We start from the raw sequence: 17,020 nt of genomic DNA, 5'->3' as shown, positions 1-17,020 counted from the left end.
TTTCTGTTTTAGTATATTATTAAACGCATGTATTTAACACATTTAATCTAATGTCAGGGCCCTACAATATAAGTTGAATTATTGATCATTACAATTGCTACGTTGTCTAACTGAATGCTTTTATAACTCTACAGTGGGCTAGCTTATATTTGTACGAACTTAACGTTGTTTTTTATGGTTCAGTTATCTAGTGATAAAATGTGTGTAGAAGGTTAACTTTAGGGCAATTGTGACGTCAGAATAACCGAATTGTTGGTATGGAAGCGTAACAAGTAACCAATCGACGATTGCACGTAAATATTGACACAATTTTTAGAGGTATTTTACCAAAATATCGACTAAAATTTACTATTAACAACCTAAAAACTTGTTATACCAAGTTTTGCAAGTCATTTGCTAAGCTTATTTGTTTTTGCATAGAATGCGTTTAAGCCTTTAAAGGTAGAATGTAGCGATAAGTTATTTTGTTTTTTAGAAAAAAAATAACGCAAAAACTGCTTGGGTTGACATTATAATTCCAAGGTTGAACTAATTTTTTGAGCAATAAAATATGTTGAATACACAACGAAAAAACTAAACTACGATAAACTACTAAAAGCAATACTGTTTATAAAACACAAATTTTAAATTAATACAAAACATTTTAAAAGACGAGTTTTATTTATATTTGTTAACTCTTCTAAGTTGTATATATGCTAGAAACAGAAACACAATTAATATAGAAGTTAGTGCAACTATATTCTGCCACATCCCCCAAACTCCATATTCTATTCCTTGTTGGGTCATGTATTCTTCCCCCGTTGTGCTAAGAACAAATAAAATAATTTAAAACAAAGTCCTTGGAATGTTTTTGGGAGCTCTATTAGCGTCATCTGCCGGTTGAAACGAGTAGTACTAAAATGAATGCGGAAAAGGCGGAATTTGCAAGAAAAGTTTAGGTTAGGGTAAGGTTATAAAAATTCCGTCCCTTTTTCGCATTTAAAAATCGGGAAGACGACGCTAAGAGAGAAAAAATAACTTCATAATAATTAAAAACAAACCAGTTAATAATTCTTCTATTTGTAAAAGTATTAATACAAGGGGTGGGTGAGGAAGCATTGTAACCAAATTGTGTAGTGTTGTCGATAAACACCAAACCAGTCATCTCATTAACTGTTAAAGCCTAAAAAAAAAACATGGCAAATTATTAATTTTTGTTGTGTTGTTTTTAAGCAAAGATTTATTTTAATGTATTTTATGATGTCAAAATTATTAAATTCCATTTTTTAGATTATGATCTCTCAAACTTAAGCTTTAATCATTTACATAAAAATTACTTTTTATGCTACCTACATTGATTCCATATCTAAAAATACTGATGTACTTTAGCCACTCTAACCAAACTAACAGGGATCCAGTGTTAACTAGAAAGCCTCCAAACAGCATCATTAAAACATAAGGCAGAGCTACCACTGCATTGGCAACTGCAAATACACTAACAGAGGAACTGACCAGAAACGCTAACGAACTTGCACAGATAGTGGTTGTTACAAGTGTTAATAAAAAGAAAAAGAATTTGCCAACTTCTAGTTGAAATCCTGCAAAGAAAATATAACAAAAAATATTATAAATAGCAAAAGCTCTAGCTTGGATATATTAATAAACCGGCAGCGTGGTGTAGTGGTAAGAACACTTGCTACACCACCCATGAGGTCTTGGGTTCAATCCCGACTAATCTTATGCTGTGGCGCCCTTGAGTAAGGCGCATCAAGAATAAAGATGTATACAAAATCGAGAATAAAGATATATACAAAAAAATAAAAAAAAATAGGTAAAACTATAGCAAAAAAATTAAAAATTAAATATGCTTCAACAGTTTAGCAATAAATTAATATTTTACAAAGCTTTTTCATGAAAAATTGAGAGTGTTGATGTTGCTTATACTAACCAATCATGAAGTAAATAATAACAGAGAAAAAGAGGTTTGGAACAAGTCGATTTGAGATTAAGTCACCAACTATTTGGGAGATAAAATAAACTGAAACTCGATAATATCCACTTGCTGATTCATGTCTAAAAGAAAAGAAGTTTTTTTTTGTATTGCAACATTTTGTTTAACTTTACAGCAAATTCAAAATACATAAATAAACTGAATTGATTTTATTATCTGTATTTTTAGTGAAAGTTTTTAGACAAATATTTTATCAACTTACATGAAGTGTTTTCGATTCTTGATGAAAAGTTCCAATGTTGATAGATTGGATAAAACCTGGGTCATAATAAGGAAAAAGAAACAACCAGCTCTGTAGATAAATAAACATTGATTGGTTAAAGACAAATGTTTTACATTTTTAAGTTTTGCTTTTAACATTATCTCTGTTTCGTTTTAACAATTTGCAAAGAAGTTTATTGTTAAATTTTTTTTTAGTTTTTACAGTCTTTAACTTTTTTCAACTATTGTCTTACCTGTTTTGAATTCCACTTTGAAACGAAGTGTTAGTTTGAAAGTAAATAAGTCCAATTAAAGTTGCAAATACGATCATGATTATAACTTGAACAAATGAGGTCATTGGGTTGCGAATTATGTTTAAGAAAGTCCTTCTAAGTACAATCTTCAACTAAACATTTACAGTCTTATGGTTTTGAGTAAAATATATTTAAAAACCTAATACAAATTTAACTATCATATTTATGTTTTTTTCCTTTAAAAAAAGACTATATATACATATAAATTTTTTTTACAAGATTTTGTTAATAAGAAGTTTAGTTTAATTAAAAATTGTTTTTACTTGATGTAAGAATCCATTTGCATAAGTTTTATCAGGTATTTCGTGGCCCAGTCTGAAATCTTTCCCAGCCTTTGTTTTATATGTTCCCATAATTGACTAAAAACATATTGTAAAACGTTACAACATCAACTGGTTGTTAGAAATTTTTCAAACCTTTAAAGTCTTCATCTCCTTTACATTAAGGATGGATTTGTTGAATTCCTGCAACAAATATTCACTATTATCTTCCTTTGCATCGATATCCATCGCTACAATGATGTCATCAGCAGTTGGAGGTGCCCTATTAGCGCTAGAATTGCTGCCTAAACGAGTAGTGTTACTTTAAAGTTTTTTAATTCGTTTGCAAAGATTTTGTTTTTAATACACAAGTAAAACCCATAATAATTTTTAGCTGCGTTTATTTGAATATGCTTTTACATTTAAAATTGTAAATTAAAGGCATTATTACTGAAAACCGTGTTAGAAAGGTTGTCTAATTAAATTAATTATAACCCAAATACCCAACTGTTACTTGATTGGTCATCAGGAATATTCAACTGACCAATCAGCTTTGAGGTATTAACATCTCCTCCCACAATGTCCAGAAAGAAGTCAGCTGGGTTGTGGAACTGGGGGCATGAGTAACCTTAAAATAATAAAAAAAATTTTATGAACGAAAAATGTATTGTTCAACAATGTCTCACTTACCGATTTTATCAAAGTAGTTCACAGCTTGATTAGTTGCCCCTCTGTACACAACATTGCCCTTATTGAGGATAATAAGTCGGTTAAATAAGGAGAATATAGAGTAACGGGGTTGGTGGATTGACATCACAATGTTACGATCACCGTTGGCTAATCTGTAAATAATAGTCAATAGTGGTTACTGGTTCATCTGGTTATGTTTGCTTAAACTACAGAAAAAGTAATGTTATTTGCTGATTGTTTAGTAGGTTATTTAAATGATAAGATGGTTTAAAGTTGTTTTTACCAGACAAACTTTACACTAGTAATACAACTTTTAAGTGTTATAATTTACAAACAACAACTTAGTTGTTCTCTTACTTGAAGAGCAAGAGCACGATGGAGTTTGCGGTGTTTGCATCCAGTCCTGTTGTTGGTTCATCCAGGAACAAAACTGGAGGATCAAGGATCATCTCCATTCCGATGTTCGTCCTCTTCCTCTCCCCCCCAGACACCCCCCTTACAAATTCTGTCCCCCACCTAGAGGGTTTATTTAATCAATAATCAGGTTGAAAAAAAATTAGTGAACTGTTTTTTTAGAAATTAAGAAAGTTAAATTTTTTTTTTAATATTTAGTTATATTTAAAGTTAATATTATAGTTTTAAAAAAAAAACATTACCAGTTAAAATGCTTTATAAATTAAAGAATTAACAATAAGTTGAACAAATCTTACTGGTGTATCTGCACAGGCTTGTAGGCCAAGTTGTTCGATGACATCATCAACCTTTTTTCTACGTTCTCTCACTTTGAACTCTCTTGTTGAAAGTCTAAGATTGGCTGAAAAGGCCAAGTTTTCACGAACTGTTAATGTCCCCATTACTATATCGTTCTATAATAACATTTTATCAAATATATACGTTTTTCACATATTTTTTTTACTTAGAATGATACAAAAATACGTTTTTGTTAAATATTTTTTGCATTTGCAAAAGTTGAAATCAAATACTAACAACGTTCAGTGTAGAAAAAGGATGATATTTTTTTGGTTTTAAAATTCCTGTGGTTGTTGTTTTATTTGAAGCAGTTTAACTACAAACAACTTTATCAACATCATTTTTACCTGTACAACATATCCACTCATGAGTCTAAAATCGTGTGGAGGTTTCTCCCCGTTTAATAAAACAATTCCATCTTTCAATCCTTGTGGGTCTTTACGTTGGGCTAATACGTCCAATAATCTGAAATAATATTTAAAAAGGGGAAAAAATAAATAACACATTTTAACTTCTTTTAAAGAATTCGGGGTTAAGTTAATTAATACCAAAGTAGGTGATATTAAATGAAAAACAAAAATTAGTTGTTAATAAAATATTAAACTTACGAAGTTTTTCCACTTCCTGTCGGTCCCATGATTGCGTTCAATCCCGGGGTTAACATCCCACTGGAACATAAAAGATAATTGAATGGCAACTCTGGAGTATAAAAAAAGTAAAAGTTTTTCCAACCTGACGCCACATAATATTTTCTTCTTAGCTGACTTTCCACAACAAGGTACGTCATCAAGTTTATGACGTACTTCGTACCGGAGGTCATGAAAGGTCAGGGTCACTTGTTTGTTGGTTGCTATGGCTTCATTACGTAACTTTACCTTGTTGCTAAGAAAAAAATAAACCTTACAAGAAGTAATTTTAATAAATTGACAATAATTATGTTAATTTTATTTACTTTTGTGCTTTTTTTTAAATAACTTTTTTAAATAAATTTTATACCACTCTGAATGATAAATAAAATTGAATTATAGACAAGTCGTAAAAATTAGGCAACTAAACATAATATTTATACTTTAAAGAATAAATTTACTTTCACTAAGTAATTTGTTTTGAAAAGAGCACTTACCTGACTGTAAATGAAGTCATTTTTATTCCATTATTAACAGACATGATGTCGATATAAACGATATAACATAAAACCCTCTAATTAAAAGTCAAGCATACAGTTTAAACTGGCTACAATTCCTTTACATATTTATATTTTTTAATTAATAAATTTTTAATAAGCTGTAACGTTATTTTAATTAAATGTGTTGATCTTAAATTCTGACTATTTTACGGTTTTGTCAGTTGAATACAGAAGTTCCAACCTAGTCCAAAATACTATTTGTTTGCATTGGAGCGGAACAAAGTGAATGGTTCAATGACTGTCTACTCAAAACGATCAAAACATATTTAAATATATCTTACACTTACATAATACAACTTTTTACTTGAAAACCCCATCAAAAATAAATGTTTTTTAAGTTACTATTTTAAACGTTTATTGATTTAGAAAACAGTGGAATATGTTTAACTTTTAGATAAAATACAAAGCGTCAAGTTACCTTGTTTTTTTAGACATTTTTCAAATGCGAAGCTAATTTACATATTCACAATTGGCCTTTAGTTTACTGGTTTTTTATTTTAAATATTTTTAAACAAAAAGGAATTATTAAAGTATTGGATTATTGGATAATTATTGGATTATAGGATTTTTGAGTTTTTTTTTATCAACTATTTAAATTTACTTTTTCTCAATACGAAATGATAGCTTTAAATATTGTGTCGTATTTATAGCGATTTTATAAAACACAAGGGTTCGATTAGATACAAACCATTTTAAAAGAAGTTTTTATTTAAATTTGTTAACTCTTCTAAGTTGTATATATGCTAGAAACATAAACCCAATTAATATAGAAGTTAGTGCAACAATATTCTGCCACATTCCCCAAACTCCATATTCTATTCCTTGTTGGGTCATGTATTCTTCCCCCGTTGTGCTAAGAACAAATAAAATAATTTAAAAAAGTCCTTGGGATATTTTTGTTAGTTTTATTTTAAATTAGATAAAATGTAAAAAAATAACCACATTAATTTATAAATTAAATTTCTCAAAAAATTACAATTGACAAACAATTCAATCAAATATATTTTTATATCTATATAGTTTGTGTAACATTATTTAAAACACTAGGAATATAAGATACAAACCAGTTAATTATTCTTCTATTTGTAAATGTGTTAATACAAGGGGTGGGTGAGGAGGCGTTGTAACCAAATTGTGTAGTGTTGTCAATAAACACCAAACCAGTCATCTCATTAACTGTTAAAGCCTAGAAAAATAAATATAACTAAGTTATTTGAAAATAAAAAATACTAAAAAAAATGCTAATAAAAACTAACATGACAAAATATTAATTTTTGTTGTGTTGTTTTTAAGCAAAGATTTGTTTTAGGGTATTTTATGTTGTCTAAATTATTAAAATACAAAAAACATATTTTTTCCATAGATACAAAAAAACACAATTTTTTATGGTCTTTAAATATTTGTTACTAAATTTACTTAAGGTGTATTCATGGAACTTTATCAAAATCACATTTTTGTTCTACATACATTTGTCCCATATCTGAAAATACTGATATGCTTCAGCCACTCTAGCCAAACTAACAGGGATCCAGTGTTAACTAAGAAGCCTCCAAACAGCATCATTAAAACATAAGAAAGACCGACCACTGCATTCCCTACTGCAAACACACTAACAGAGGAACTGACAAGAAACGCCAACGAAATAGCAGAAACAGCAGTGGTGACCAGGGTTAATATAAAGAAAAAGAATTTGCCAACTTCTAGTTGAAATCCTATAACAAAATGTAACCAAAAATATCATAAATTGCAAGTTTTTAAACATATATATTAACAGGTAAAAATGAATCACTTAAAATTAGAAAATTTAATATGTTTTAACAGTTTAGCTTTTTAAATCAGTATTTACCAAAGCTTTGTTTTAAAAACTTAAAGATATTGCTACTTAGTAATGTTGCTTATACTAACCGATCATAAAGTAAATAATAACACAGAAAAACAGATTTGGAACAAGTCGATTTGAGATTAAGTCACCAACTATTTGGGATATAAAATAAACTGAAACTCTGTAATATCCATTCGCGGATTCGTGTCTATAAATATAGGTTTTTAAACATGTTATACCTGTTGTTTAACATCTTAAAAGTAAAACTTTATGGACAAATATTTCATCAACTTACATAAAGTGGTTTCGATTCTTGATGAAAAGTTCCAATGTTGATAGATTAGATAAAACCTGGGTCATTAGAAGAAGGAAAAAACAACCAGTTCTATGATAAATAACTGATTTAAGCGATTATTTAATAAACAATTGTTTTACATGCTTGAGTTTTGCTTTTTGTTAAAACTTTTTGGTTTGTTTTTTTAAAACTTGCAGAAAAATTTGTTTTTACAGTCTTTAACTTTTTTTAAATATTGTCTTACCTGTTTTGAATTCCACTTTGAAATGAAGTATCAGTTTGAAAGTAAATGAGTCCAATTAAAGTTGCAAATACGATCATGATTATAACTTGAACAAATGATGTCATTGGGTTTCGAATTATGTTTAAGAAAGTCCTTCTAAGTACAGTCTTCAACTAAACATACAAATACTGTTTTATGGGCTTAATTAAAACATAAATAAAAAAGGTATATAAATTTAACAACTGTATTTGTGCTTAAGATAAAAAAAAGGTTAAATTTTTCCACCAGATTTTGTTAAAAATAGTTTAATTAGATTTTTTTTTACTTGATGTAAGAATCCATTTGCATAAGTTGTATCAAGTATTTCGTGGCCCATTCTGAAATCTCTACCAGCCTTTGTTTTATATGTTCCCATAATTGACTAAAAATGTTTTATAAAACGTTTACAAAATTTAAAAGTTGATAAAATTTGAGCTATTTTGATTTTTAAAATTAACTTAAGTTTTTTTCTCTTTATTAATTTGGTAAACGATAAAATAAAAATGAAAAATGAATGATTTAACACATTATTAAATTATTCAATTATAATAACACATCAACCCTAAATGTTACACAGTAACATCATTTAAAAGTAGTAAAATCAAAATTTTAAACCTTTAAAGTCTTCATCTCCTCCAGATTAAGGACAGATTTGTTAAATTCCTGCAACAAATATTCATTATTGTCGTTCCTAGCAGTATTCATTGCTGTTATGGTGTCATTAGCAGTTGAATGTGCCGTGTCAGTGGCAGAATTGCTACCTACAGTAATAGAGTCGAGTTAGCGCGGTAAAAATGGTTTTTATTTTGTTAGGGAAGGTTTTGTTTTTTTACACCAGTAAAATGATTAAAACTTTTTAATTGACTGTATTTGGCCATGCACTAACATCAAAAATTGTGAATTAAATGCACAATTAACAAAGTTTACATTAAAACAAAATGGTTCAATTTATTTAATCTAACCCCCCAATACTCAACTGTTACTTGATTGGTCATCAGGAATATTCAACTGACCAATCAGTTTTGAGGTATTAACATCTCCTCCAACAATGTCCAGAAAAAAGTCAGCTGGGTTGTGGAACTGGGGACATGAGTAACCTTGAAAAAGAAAATTGCTTAAATTTAAAAAAAACATTTTTTTTTAACTTAAAGTTTTTTAAATAAGAAAATTATTATTTAACAGTATCTAACCGATATTTTCAAAGTAGTTCACAGCTTGATTAGTTGCCCCTCTGTAAACAACATTGCCCTTATTGAGGATAATTAGTCGGTTAAAGAAGGAGAATATTGAGTAACGGGGTTGGTGGATTGACATTACAATGTTACGTCCACCATTGGCTAATCTGTAGAAAGCAATCAATAGTGGTTACTGGTGGTTTACCTTTAATTTGAATTTTGCATTTTTTTATGATTTTTTCATATTCCCTTAAAGGAGATAGGTTTTTGATATTTTTATCGGGTAAGGGTGTGCAGTTAGAACGTGTCTAAGCTATCTGTAAATGCCGAATTCGAGGGCGAATAGTGTGCCATTGGTGCGGCTCAAACCCGAAACCTTCGGGCTCATAGTCTGACCCTATGACCGGTTTACCACACTACTGGTTTACTACACTTTTAAAGCTCTACCACACTTCAATTACATTTTTAAAGTGTTCGTATTCCATAAACTTTAAAACTAAATGCTGCAAAATACCCACAAAACAATTTAGTTGTATTCTTACTTGAAGAGCAAGAGCACGATGGAGTTTGCGGTGTTTGCATCCAGTCCTGTTGTTGGTTCATCCAGGAACAAAACTGGAGGATCAAGGATCATCTCCATCCCGATGTTTGTCCTCTTTCTCTCCCCCCCAGACACCCCCCTCTCAAATTCTGTCCCCACCTAGTGACGAAAAGAGTTAATCATTATTAATAAAAAACATTAATTAACTTTTCTAATTAAATTTTATTTTTATATTGGTTAAGATTTACAATTTTATTTATTCAAACATTTTTTTAAATTAACATTAAAAAACACAATCAATCTTACCGGTGTATCTGCACAAGCCTGTAGGCCAAGTTGTTCGATGACATCATCAACCTTTTTCCTGCGTTCTCTCACTTTGAACTCTCTTGTTGAAAGTCTAAGATTGGCTGAAAAGGCCAAGTTTTCACGAACTGTTAATGTCCCCATTACTATATCGTCCTATAATATATTTTATCGAATATATATGTTTTTAAAAGTATTATTTTTTCATAAACTATGATACAAAAACTTTTTTTTTGTTAAAAAATTTTTTGCGTTGTGTAAGATATATACCTGCTCAACGAATCCACTCAAAAGTCTAAAATCTTGTAGAGGTTTCTCCCCGTTTAATAAAACAATTCCATCTTTCAATCCTTGTGGGTTTTTACGTTGGGCTAATACATCTAATAACCTGTAATATTTTAAAAAGGGAAAGAAAAAAATTAACACATTTTAACTATTTGCTACAGAATTAGGGTTTAAGTCGATTAACACCAAAGTAAGTAATATTACATGAATATTAATAAAATATTAAACTTACGAAGTTTTTCCACTTCCTGTCGGTCCCATGATTGCGTTCAATCCCGGGGGTAACATCCCACTGGAACATAAAACCTAATTTATTAGATTTACTGAATTATAAAAAAAAATTTCAAAAAATATTTTTTTCCCAACCTGACGCCACATAATATTTCCTTCATGGCTGACTTTCCACAACAAGGTACGTCATCAAGTTTATGACGTACTTCGTAACGAAGGTCATGAAAGGTCAGGGTCACCTGTTTGTTAGTTGCCATGGCGGGATCGCATGACGTCACCTTGTTGCTAGGGGAAACAAACGTTCCAAAAAGTAATATTAATATACCGACAATTATAATGTTTAACTTTTTATACTTTTGTATTTTTTTTTGATAATTTTTCAGGCTTATACCGCTCTTATTAATAAAATTAACTTGAATTATCGACACGTCGTAAAAATAGGCAACTTAACATAAGTTTTACACTTTAAAAACGATATTTTAAAGTTTTTTTTAATAATTTTACCTGACTGTAAATGAAGTCATTTTTATTCCATTAGACATGATGTCGATATAAACTTAACAGAAATAACTTAACCTAAAATCTCCCATTTAAACGCGCAGTTAACAATTTAAACTGGTTCCACCTGCTCAGCATATTTGTTACGTTGTTTTATTAAGTATGTTAATCTGAAATTCTGACTACTTTATGGTTACTTTCACAGATTTTGGCGCACGCAGGGGTATTACCTTTAAACAGCAACATACTATTTGTAAGTATTGGAGCGAAACAAAGTTATAGTTCATGGACAGTTTACTCTAATCTATCAAATATGTTTCGATATATTTTAGACCTACATTAGAAATAATTTCCAACTTAACTCTTTTCAAAAGCTTTTGTTTTTTTAAATTTTGTTTTAAACGTTTATTGGTATCGGAAAAACGTTTACTTAAAAAAAACAAAGTGATATTGTTTTCATTTTTAGACCTTTTTAAATACGAAGCTAATTAACATAATCACAATACGCCTAAAGTTCGTTGCTTTTTTATTTTAACACTTATTCACAAACAAAATAATGGAAACAAATTTCGTTTTTGAGTTATTTTTATAAACTATCCAAAAATCAATATTTAAAATAAAAGATTGTGGTCTGAATAAAAAAGGATTTTTAATATAAAATAAATTACCTAAAAGCATGGTTAATCGTATTAATTAAATTTTGGTTTGTGGTTGAAACTTTTGTATTGTTCAATAGTGCTGCATCTATCATATTACTTTTCTTATTGGGGCTATATATATTTGTTTATCCTTCTTAAAGCGATGTAAGATATAACAAGAAGTATTAGCAAGATTGAACCTAGTGCAACTATATTACTCCATAGCCCCCACACCCCGAGTGGAACCCCTTGACTTGTCAGATAATCTTCTGCAGTTATACTACAACAAAAATATATGACGTCATAAATAGATAGATGACGTCACAAATTATTTATAACACGATAAAAAATCATTAGAGTTAGAGAACTTAAAAATATTATTTTAATTAACGAACAAAAAATAGTCAAGGTTTCTTACCATTTAGGTATGACAGAGATATTAAATAAAGTGCTTATGCAAGGGTTGACTGAATTAGGGTCGTAACCGGGAAATGATGAGTTTTCAATAAATACATTTCCTGTCATTTCATTGTTTGACAAGGCCTGCAATAACGACATATTATTTTACCAAGCTTAACCCTGGACATCCACTTAAAATTGCTTTAATATTGAATACATATTAATAGATTGCCAGTCAATTGAGCATTTTCAAACACTGTCATCGAATATAATCCAACTCACAAACATTTATTTTAGTTCTGTACTCACATTAATTCCATATCTCATGATGCTTAAGTATTTAATCCACTCCAACCATGCCATTAAGCTTGTAATATTCACCAGGAAGCCGGCAAACATGAGCATCATGATCAGGCCAACTGAGGCAACGATGTAGGCTGTGGAGTAGGTTGAAAATAACAAACTTATCAGGAATATTGCCGTCCCTCCAGTCATAGCAAACAGAATTAAAACCAACAAAAATATAAGGAACTTGTCTGCTTGAGGATTTAAACCTGTAAACAAGATATACAGTGAAAACAAATGCTTTATTGTTAGTGGAGTTTGCGAAAATGTGCAAGTTTAAATTATATTATTTGCATTTTAATTTACACAAGGAATTTAAAAGTTTTAGATTTGTCAATATCTTCTTAACAGTTTAGATAATGTGACATGAATTTGAACTCACCAACTAAGAAATAAATTATGGTCCCAAATACAACGTTGGTTACAACTCGATTGGGTAAAAGATCAGCCAATAGTTGTGATATAAAGTAAACCGAAACCCGGTAATAACCTGCTATAGATTCATGTCTGTATCATAAAAAAATATGACAATGATGTTGTTGTTATATTTTGACATAAACGAACTTAATCAACTTTGATAAAGCTATCTGATTCTGCTTATTTGAAGTTTTATCGTATTTTTAACCATATTAAGATCTTTGTTTTATTGTAAATGGGTTTAAATTACTTAGAAAACATTTTTTTACTTACACATATCTAGCTCTGTCTTGAATCAAGTTTCCCAATGCTGTTAAGTTATACGCAATTTGAATTGTCAGAACAAAAAATAAACTCCCAACTCTGGAAAGATAATTTTATTTGGTAAAATAAATTTATAAAAACTCTTACATTAAACAAAAAAAGTCCTACAGCAAAATATAAGTAACTGATTTTAGTTAAATTAAATATACTGTTAAAACCAATTTAGATTTTTGTTATCTGACTTTTTTACCATAGTAATATCCAAACTTTAGCTCGAAATTTGGTTAGTGTAACAAATGGTTACTTTACATAAAACAATAACGCTGCTATTAACCTGTTTTGAATTCCTGATGTAAACGAATAATCGATCTGAAAAAACACGATTCCTATCACAACAGCAAATGCGACCAACACTAACATTTGCAAGGCTGTTGTGATCGGGTTTCGGAACAAGTTTAATGCAGTTCTGCCTCCAACAACTTTTAACTAAAAACACGTTATTTATAGCATTATACTTGTTTTAAAAATTTAACAGAGTTAACTTTTATGTTCATGTGATCTTGTATTAGTCTTTGGGCATTACAAACTGTACAATCTCTTGTTTTGGTAAGAGTTTGTTTTTTGTAAACAGAGTTACTTACTTGTGGTAGAAAGCCATTTGCGTAAGAAGTTTTGATCTCAACTCTTTGTAGCGACGACACTTCCCCATTTTCCCCTTTGTATATTTCTTTAATTTCCTGTTTCAATTTAGAGGGGCATTTTTATTTACAGAAAATTTTATTTATTTTCGATTTGATTGTTTTTGCGTATCAAAAAAAAACCTTAAAGTTGTATTACAAGTAATTGTTTTACTAATGTGAATAATAAACATTTTTGCAAGAAATTATTATTTATATTTCTTAAAATTAACCAACTTAATTACCTGCAACACATCGTTCTCTTCTTTGTTAAAAGAAGATTTTTCAAACTGTCCAATCAAGTTAAGTGATGTCTTCTGATAACCTTTTATAAGCTTTTCCTCTCTATTGTCTTTTACCCTTCGTGATGTAGTTGAAAATTCTATAACAAAAGTGCTTGAAGTGTAGAAAACTAATTTAAGGTCTTTTTAAGACTAATTTTTTAAGGCATTGATATTGGAATTTTTTTAAGCATTGATACTTGGAGGCATTGATATCAAACTCATTTTTTAAGGCATTGGTATTGGACATAAATGTCAACTATTTTATGGTTATGAAACTCATTTATTTTAAAGTCCATTGTTAACCATCTGCCAACATTTGTGATTGATTTTGTTTAAAGAAAAATAAGTTTAAAAACTAAACAAACTTACTGCTAATAATCTCTTTAATAGAATGAGCTCTTTGTAGTCGTAAGGACCCTATTCGTTTAAGAACATTGTACATTTCAACGTTTCCACCAACGATATCGAGGAAAAAGTCAGCTGGATTCAGCATAGGTGGACACTTGTAACCTAATTTGACATGTTGTGAAAATAAAGGGGATTTTTAGGTTGTAGTGTGCATATATATATATATATATATAACTTAATATAAGTTAGTTGAAGTGTGTGATTTTGTAAAAACAAAGCCTTTAATGTGGGCTTAATATACATTGATTGACTTATTGATATATACAAACAAGTGTTAGTTTTTGTAAATCTAGTAGATTCATGTGCTTGTTGCATGCTTATATTAATATGCTTGAGGCCTACAGCTTACCAAGTTCGTCAAAATAAGTAACAGCTTCGTCAGCCGGTCCTCTGTAAACGAACTGGCCTTTATGTAATATAATAAGTTTATCGAACATGGTAAAGATTGAATGCCTAGGTTGGTGGATTGATAAAATTATGTTTTGTCCCTCCTTGGCCATACTGTAAAAGAGTGTACAACAGTTGAATTAAATGTTTTTGTAAGTTTAGATAAATAATATTAAAAGTTGTTTTTGCTTTGAAATAATATCTTTAGTTTTAAACAATTTAAAATTACTTGGACAATAACAAGATGAGGTCATTAGCGGTGTTGGCATCTAGTCCACTTGTTGGTTCATCCAGAAACAACAGAGGAGGATCCAAGATCATCTCCATCCCAATGTTTGTTCTCTTTCTTTCGCCTCCTGATAAACCTCTCTTTAATTCATCTCCGACCTAAAGACGAGCAGTTATTATGGACTTTAAACAAGCTTAACTTAAACATAAGTCTTTTTAAAATGATTTTTGACCATAACGCAGTAATAAATAATTGTTTTTTATTGCATCTACCATAGTGTGCGATAAATTAAAAATAGTTTTAAATGGTGTTTATCACATATTACATTTAATTTGGACTCCAAACATTATTTAAATCTTGATTCATTTTTTCTTACCAAAGTATCACCAACGGCTTCAAGTTTTAGAAGTCTGATTACTTCTGTAACTTTTCGCTTGCGGGCAGCTTTATCGTACTTGCTCCAAGGTAGTCGAAGATTGGCCGAAAATTCTAAGTTTTCTCGAACCGTTAGGTGGGGCGAGAGAATGCAATCCTATCATGATAAAATCTTTGTAAATATAATGAACCTTAGATATGTACCACACAAGTTGTTTTGTTTGAACTGTGTAATCAGGTTTAAGATTTGTATTGAATAATGTGGTATATTGTAATATTGCAACAATTTTCAGTTCTTTGGGCTTAAATCTTTTTTGCCATGTTAAAACTATTTTACAGATATTGTTTTTGTTAGCCTAAATATTGGTTGGTTGTTTACCTGTAAAACATATCCACTAATATGTCTAAAGTTAGAAGGCGGTTTCTCCCCGTTCACAAGAACAAAACCATTCACTAAAAATTTCGGGTTTTTACGTTGAGCTAAGACATCCAATAACCTTAGAAATATGACAAATTTTTAAAGTAAGTTTTGCAACATTTTGTGTTTTTAGCGAACTATTTGTAAGTTTAAAAAACAAAGGGCAAAAGACAAAATAGTGAAAGGTTTTTATAAATAAAATTTTACGTTGTTTTTCCACTTCCCGTTGGCCCCATAACCGCATTTAACCCAGGAGTAAAGATCCCACTGTAACAATAAACAATTTGTTTGACTTTACAATATTGAAAATAAAAAAAATTGGGTTAATAACTGCATTATTACAAAATATTAAAATTATCATAGAATACCCATATGTTAGGTGTGTGTATAATATGATATAAGCAGATGATGGTATAAATATAATTATGTTAACATGCTAACTATACAGGATATAGCAACAAGATACTAAAATTTAATTACTTCCTTCAAATTCGCATTTAGTAAACACAAAAATTTACATCAACAATAAATTTAAATTACTTATCGTTTCATTAAAAAATTTATTAAATTTGATTTTTTCAAACATTGCAAATTTATTTACCTCATTTTGTCCAAAATAGTAAGCGTTGTTTTCTTTCCGCAGAATGGAATATCGTCCAATTTCTTTGGGATTTGATAAGTAATATTATGAAAACTTATAGTTATTCTTGAGTCTTTGTCGAGTGATGTTCTGTCTCCTTGTTTTGGAAATCTAAAATTAATTTTTTTAAATGTCTTTAAAAAAAAACCACAATTTTTTTTACTAAATAGCATTTAAATATGCTCATAACTTTATTATTCTAATAAAAATGTTTTTTTGGGGGGATAAAAATATATGTTAAACTAAGTTAATTTCTGCTTAACTTTACATTTTAGTTGTAGTAGTTTGACCATTAGATTTTAGACCTGATGTCTCAGGTTGGGAAGTTGTTGGTTCAGATGGTTCGAATGATTGGTTAACATAAGAACCATTCGGTTGGTTCATTTGTGTGCTTTCTAAAGGTGGTGGATCACCATTTAATAATTGAGTTGGTTGGTTATCTACTGAGTTATCTGGTTGGTTAGAAATGGGGGGTTCTGATTGGTTGATATTTGGATTGGCTTGAACTTGGTTTGATTGCTCAATGTCACCTGATTCGCCGACATCAACAATTACTTCATTGTTTGCTTCGTTTACTGTTATTGTGACTTGGTTGTCGGTCTCTCCACCTCTATAAACAACTTTGTTTGTTTCGTCACTATCTGCCATTGTTTTCAATAACAAAGCAACACTTAAAAGCTATCTAAAACTTAAACTAATTCTTTTTACGAATAAATACATATAAATATTTTCT

At 29.7% G+C, this 17,020-nt stretch overlaps 3 protein-coding genes across 3 annotated transcripts; all 3 read right to left on the bottom strand.

Annotated features, from left to right (window-relative positions):
* Positions 1 to 506: 506 nt before the first annotated feature.
* On the bottom strand, positions 507 to 5,506 carry LOC145752050 (broad substrate specificity ATP-binding cassette transporter ABCG2-like). Its single transcript, XM_082568242.1, has 16 exons — positions 5,329 to 5,506; positions 4,938 to 5,087; positions 4,814 to 4,873; positions 4,553 to 4,670; positions 4,164 to 4,321; positions 3,813 to 3,968; positions 3,456 to 3,607; positions 3,274 to 3,393; positions 2,922 to 3,070; positions 2,769 to 2,864; positions 2,446 to 2,597; positions 2,193 to 2,282; positions 1,928 to 2,052; positions 1,333 to 1,577; positions 1,041 to 1,162; positions 507 to 805 (listed from the first exon to the last, which is right to left on the bottom strand). The coding sequence occupies exons 1-16, from the start codon at positions 5,370 to 5,372 to the stop codon at positions 658 to 660; spliced, it is 2,085 nt and encodes a 694-aa protein (XP_082424368.1). The 5' UTR covers positions 5,373 to 5,506; the 3' UTR covers positions 507 to 657.
* A 516-nt stretch (positions 5,507 to 6,022) lies between these two features.
* LOC145752437 (broad substrate specificity ATP-binding cassette transporter ABCG2-like) lies at positions 6,023 to 10,575 on the bottom strand. Its single transcript, XM_082568724.1, has 15 exons — positions 10,444 to 10,575; positions 10,310 to 10,369; positions 10,063 to 10,180; positions 9,793 to 9,948; positions 9,488 to 9,645; positions 8,961 to 9,112; positions 8,754 to 8,867; positions 8,386 to 8,531; positions 8,057 to 8,152; positions 7,753 to 7,904; positions 7,509 to 7,598; positions 7,297 to 7,421; positions 6,859 to 7,103; positions 6,456 to 6,577; positions 6,023 to 6,244 (listed from the first exon to the last, which is right to left on the bottom strand). The coding sequence occupies exons 1-15, from the start codon at positions 10,563 to 10,565 to the stop codon at positions 6,097 to 6,099; spliced, it is 2,004 nt and encodes a 667-aa protein (XP_082424850.1). The 5' UTR covers positions 10,566 to 10,575; the 3' UTR covers positions 6,023 to 6,096.
* A 1,001-nt stretch (positions 10,576 to 11,576) lies between these two features.
* Positions 11,577 to 16,935, bottom strand: LOC145752435 (broad substrate specificity ATP-binding cassette transporter ABCG2-like). Its single transcript, XM_082568722.1, has 16 exons — positions 16,556 to 16,935; positions 16,249 to 16,398; positions 15,855 to 15,914; positions 15,609 to 15,726; positions 15,231 to 15,386; positions 14,855 to 15,012; positions 14,588 to 14,739; positions 14,200 to 14,340; positions 13,792 to 13,928; positions 13,412 to 13,606; positions 13,204 to 13,355; positions 12,879 to 12,968; positions 12,571 to 12,695; positions 12,153 to 12,397; positions 11,863 to 11,987; positions 11,577 to 11,724 (listed from the first exon to the last, which is right to left on the bottom strand). Exons 1-16 carry the CDS (start codon positions 16,933 to 16,935, stop codon positions 11,577 to 11,579), a joined length of 2,532 nt encoding a protein of 843 aa, XP_082424848.1.
* Positions 16,936 to 17,020: the final 85 nt, after the last annotated feature.

This window comes from Corella eumyota, chromosome 5 (assembly GCF_963082875.1).
Source record: "Corella eumyota chromosome 5, kaCorEumy4.1, whole genome shotgun sequence".
Lineage (NCBI taxonomy): Eukaryota > Metazoa > Chordata > Ascidiacea > Phlebobranchia > Corellidae > Corella > Corella eumyota.
Note: the sequence above shows the minus strand (reverse complement) of the source record. Positions and strands in the feature narration are given on the sequence as shown.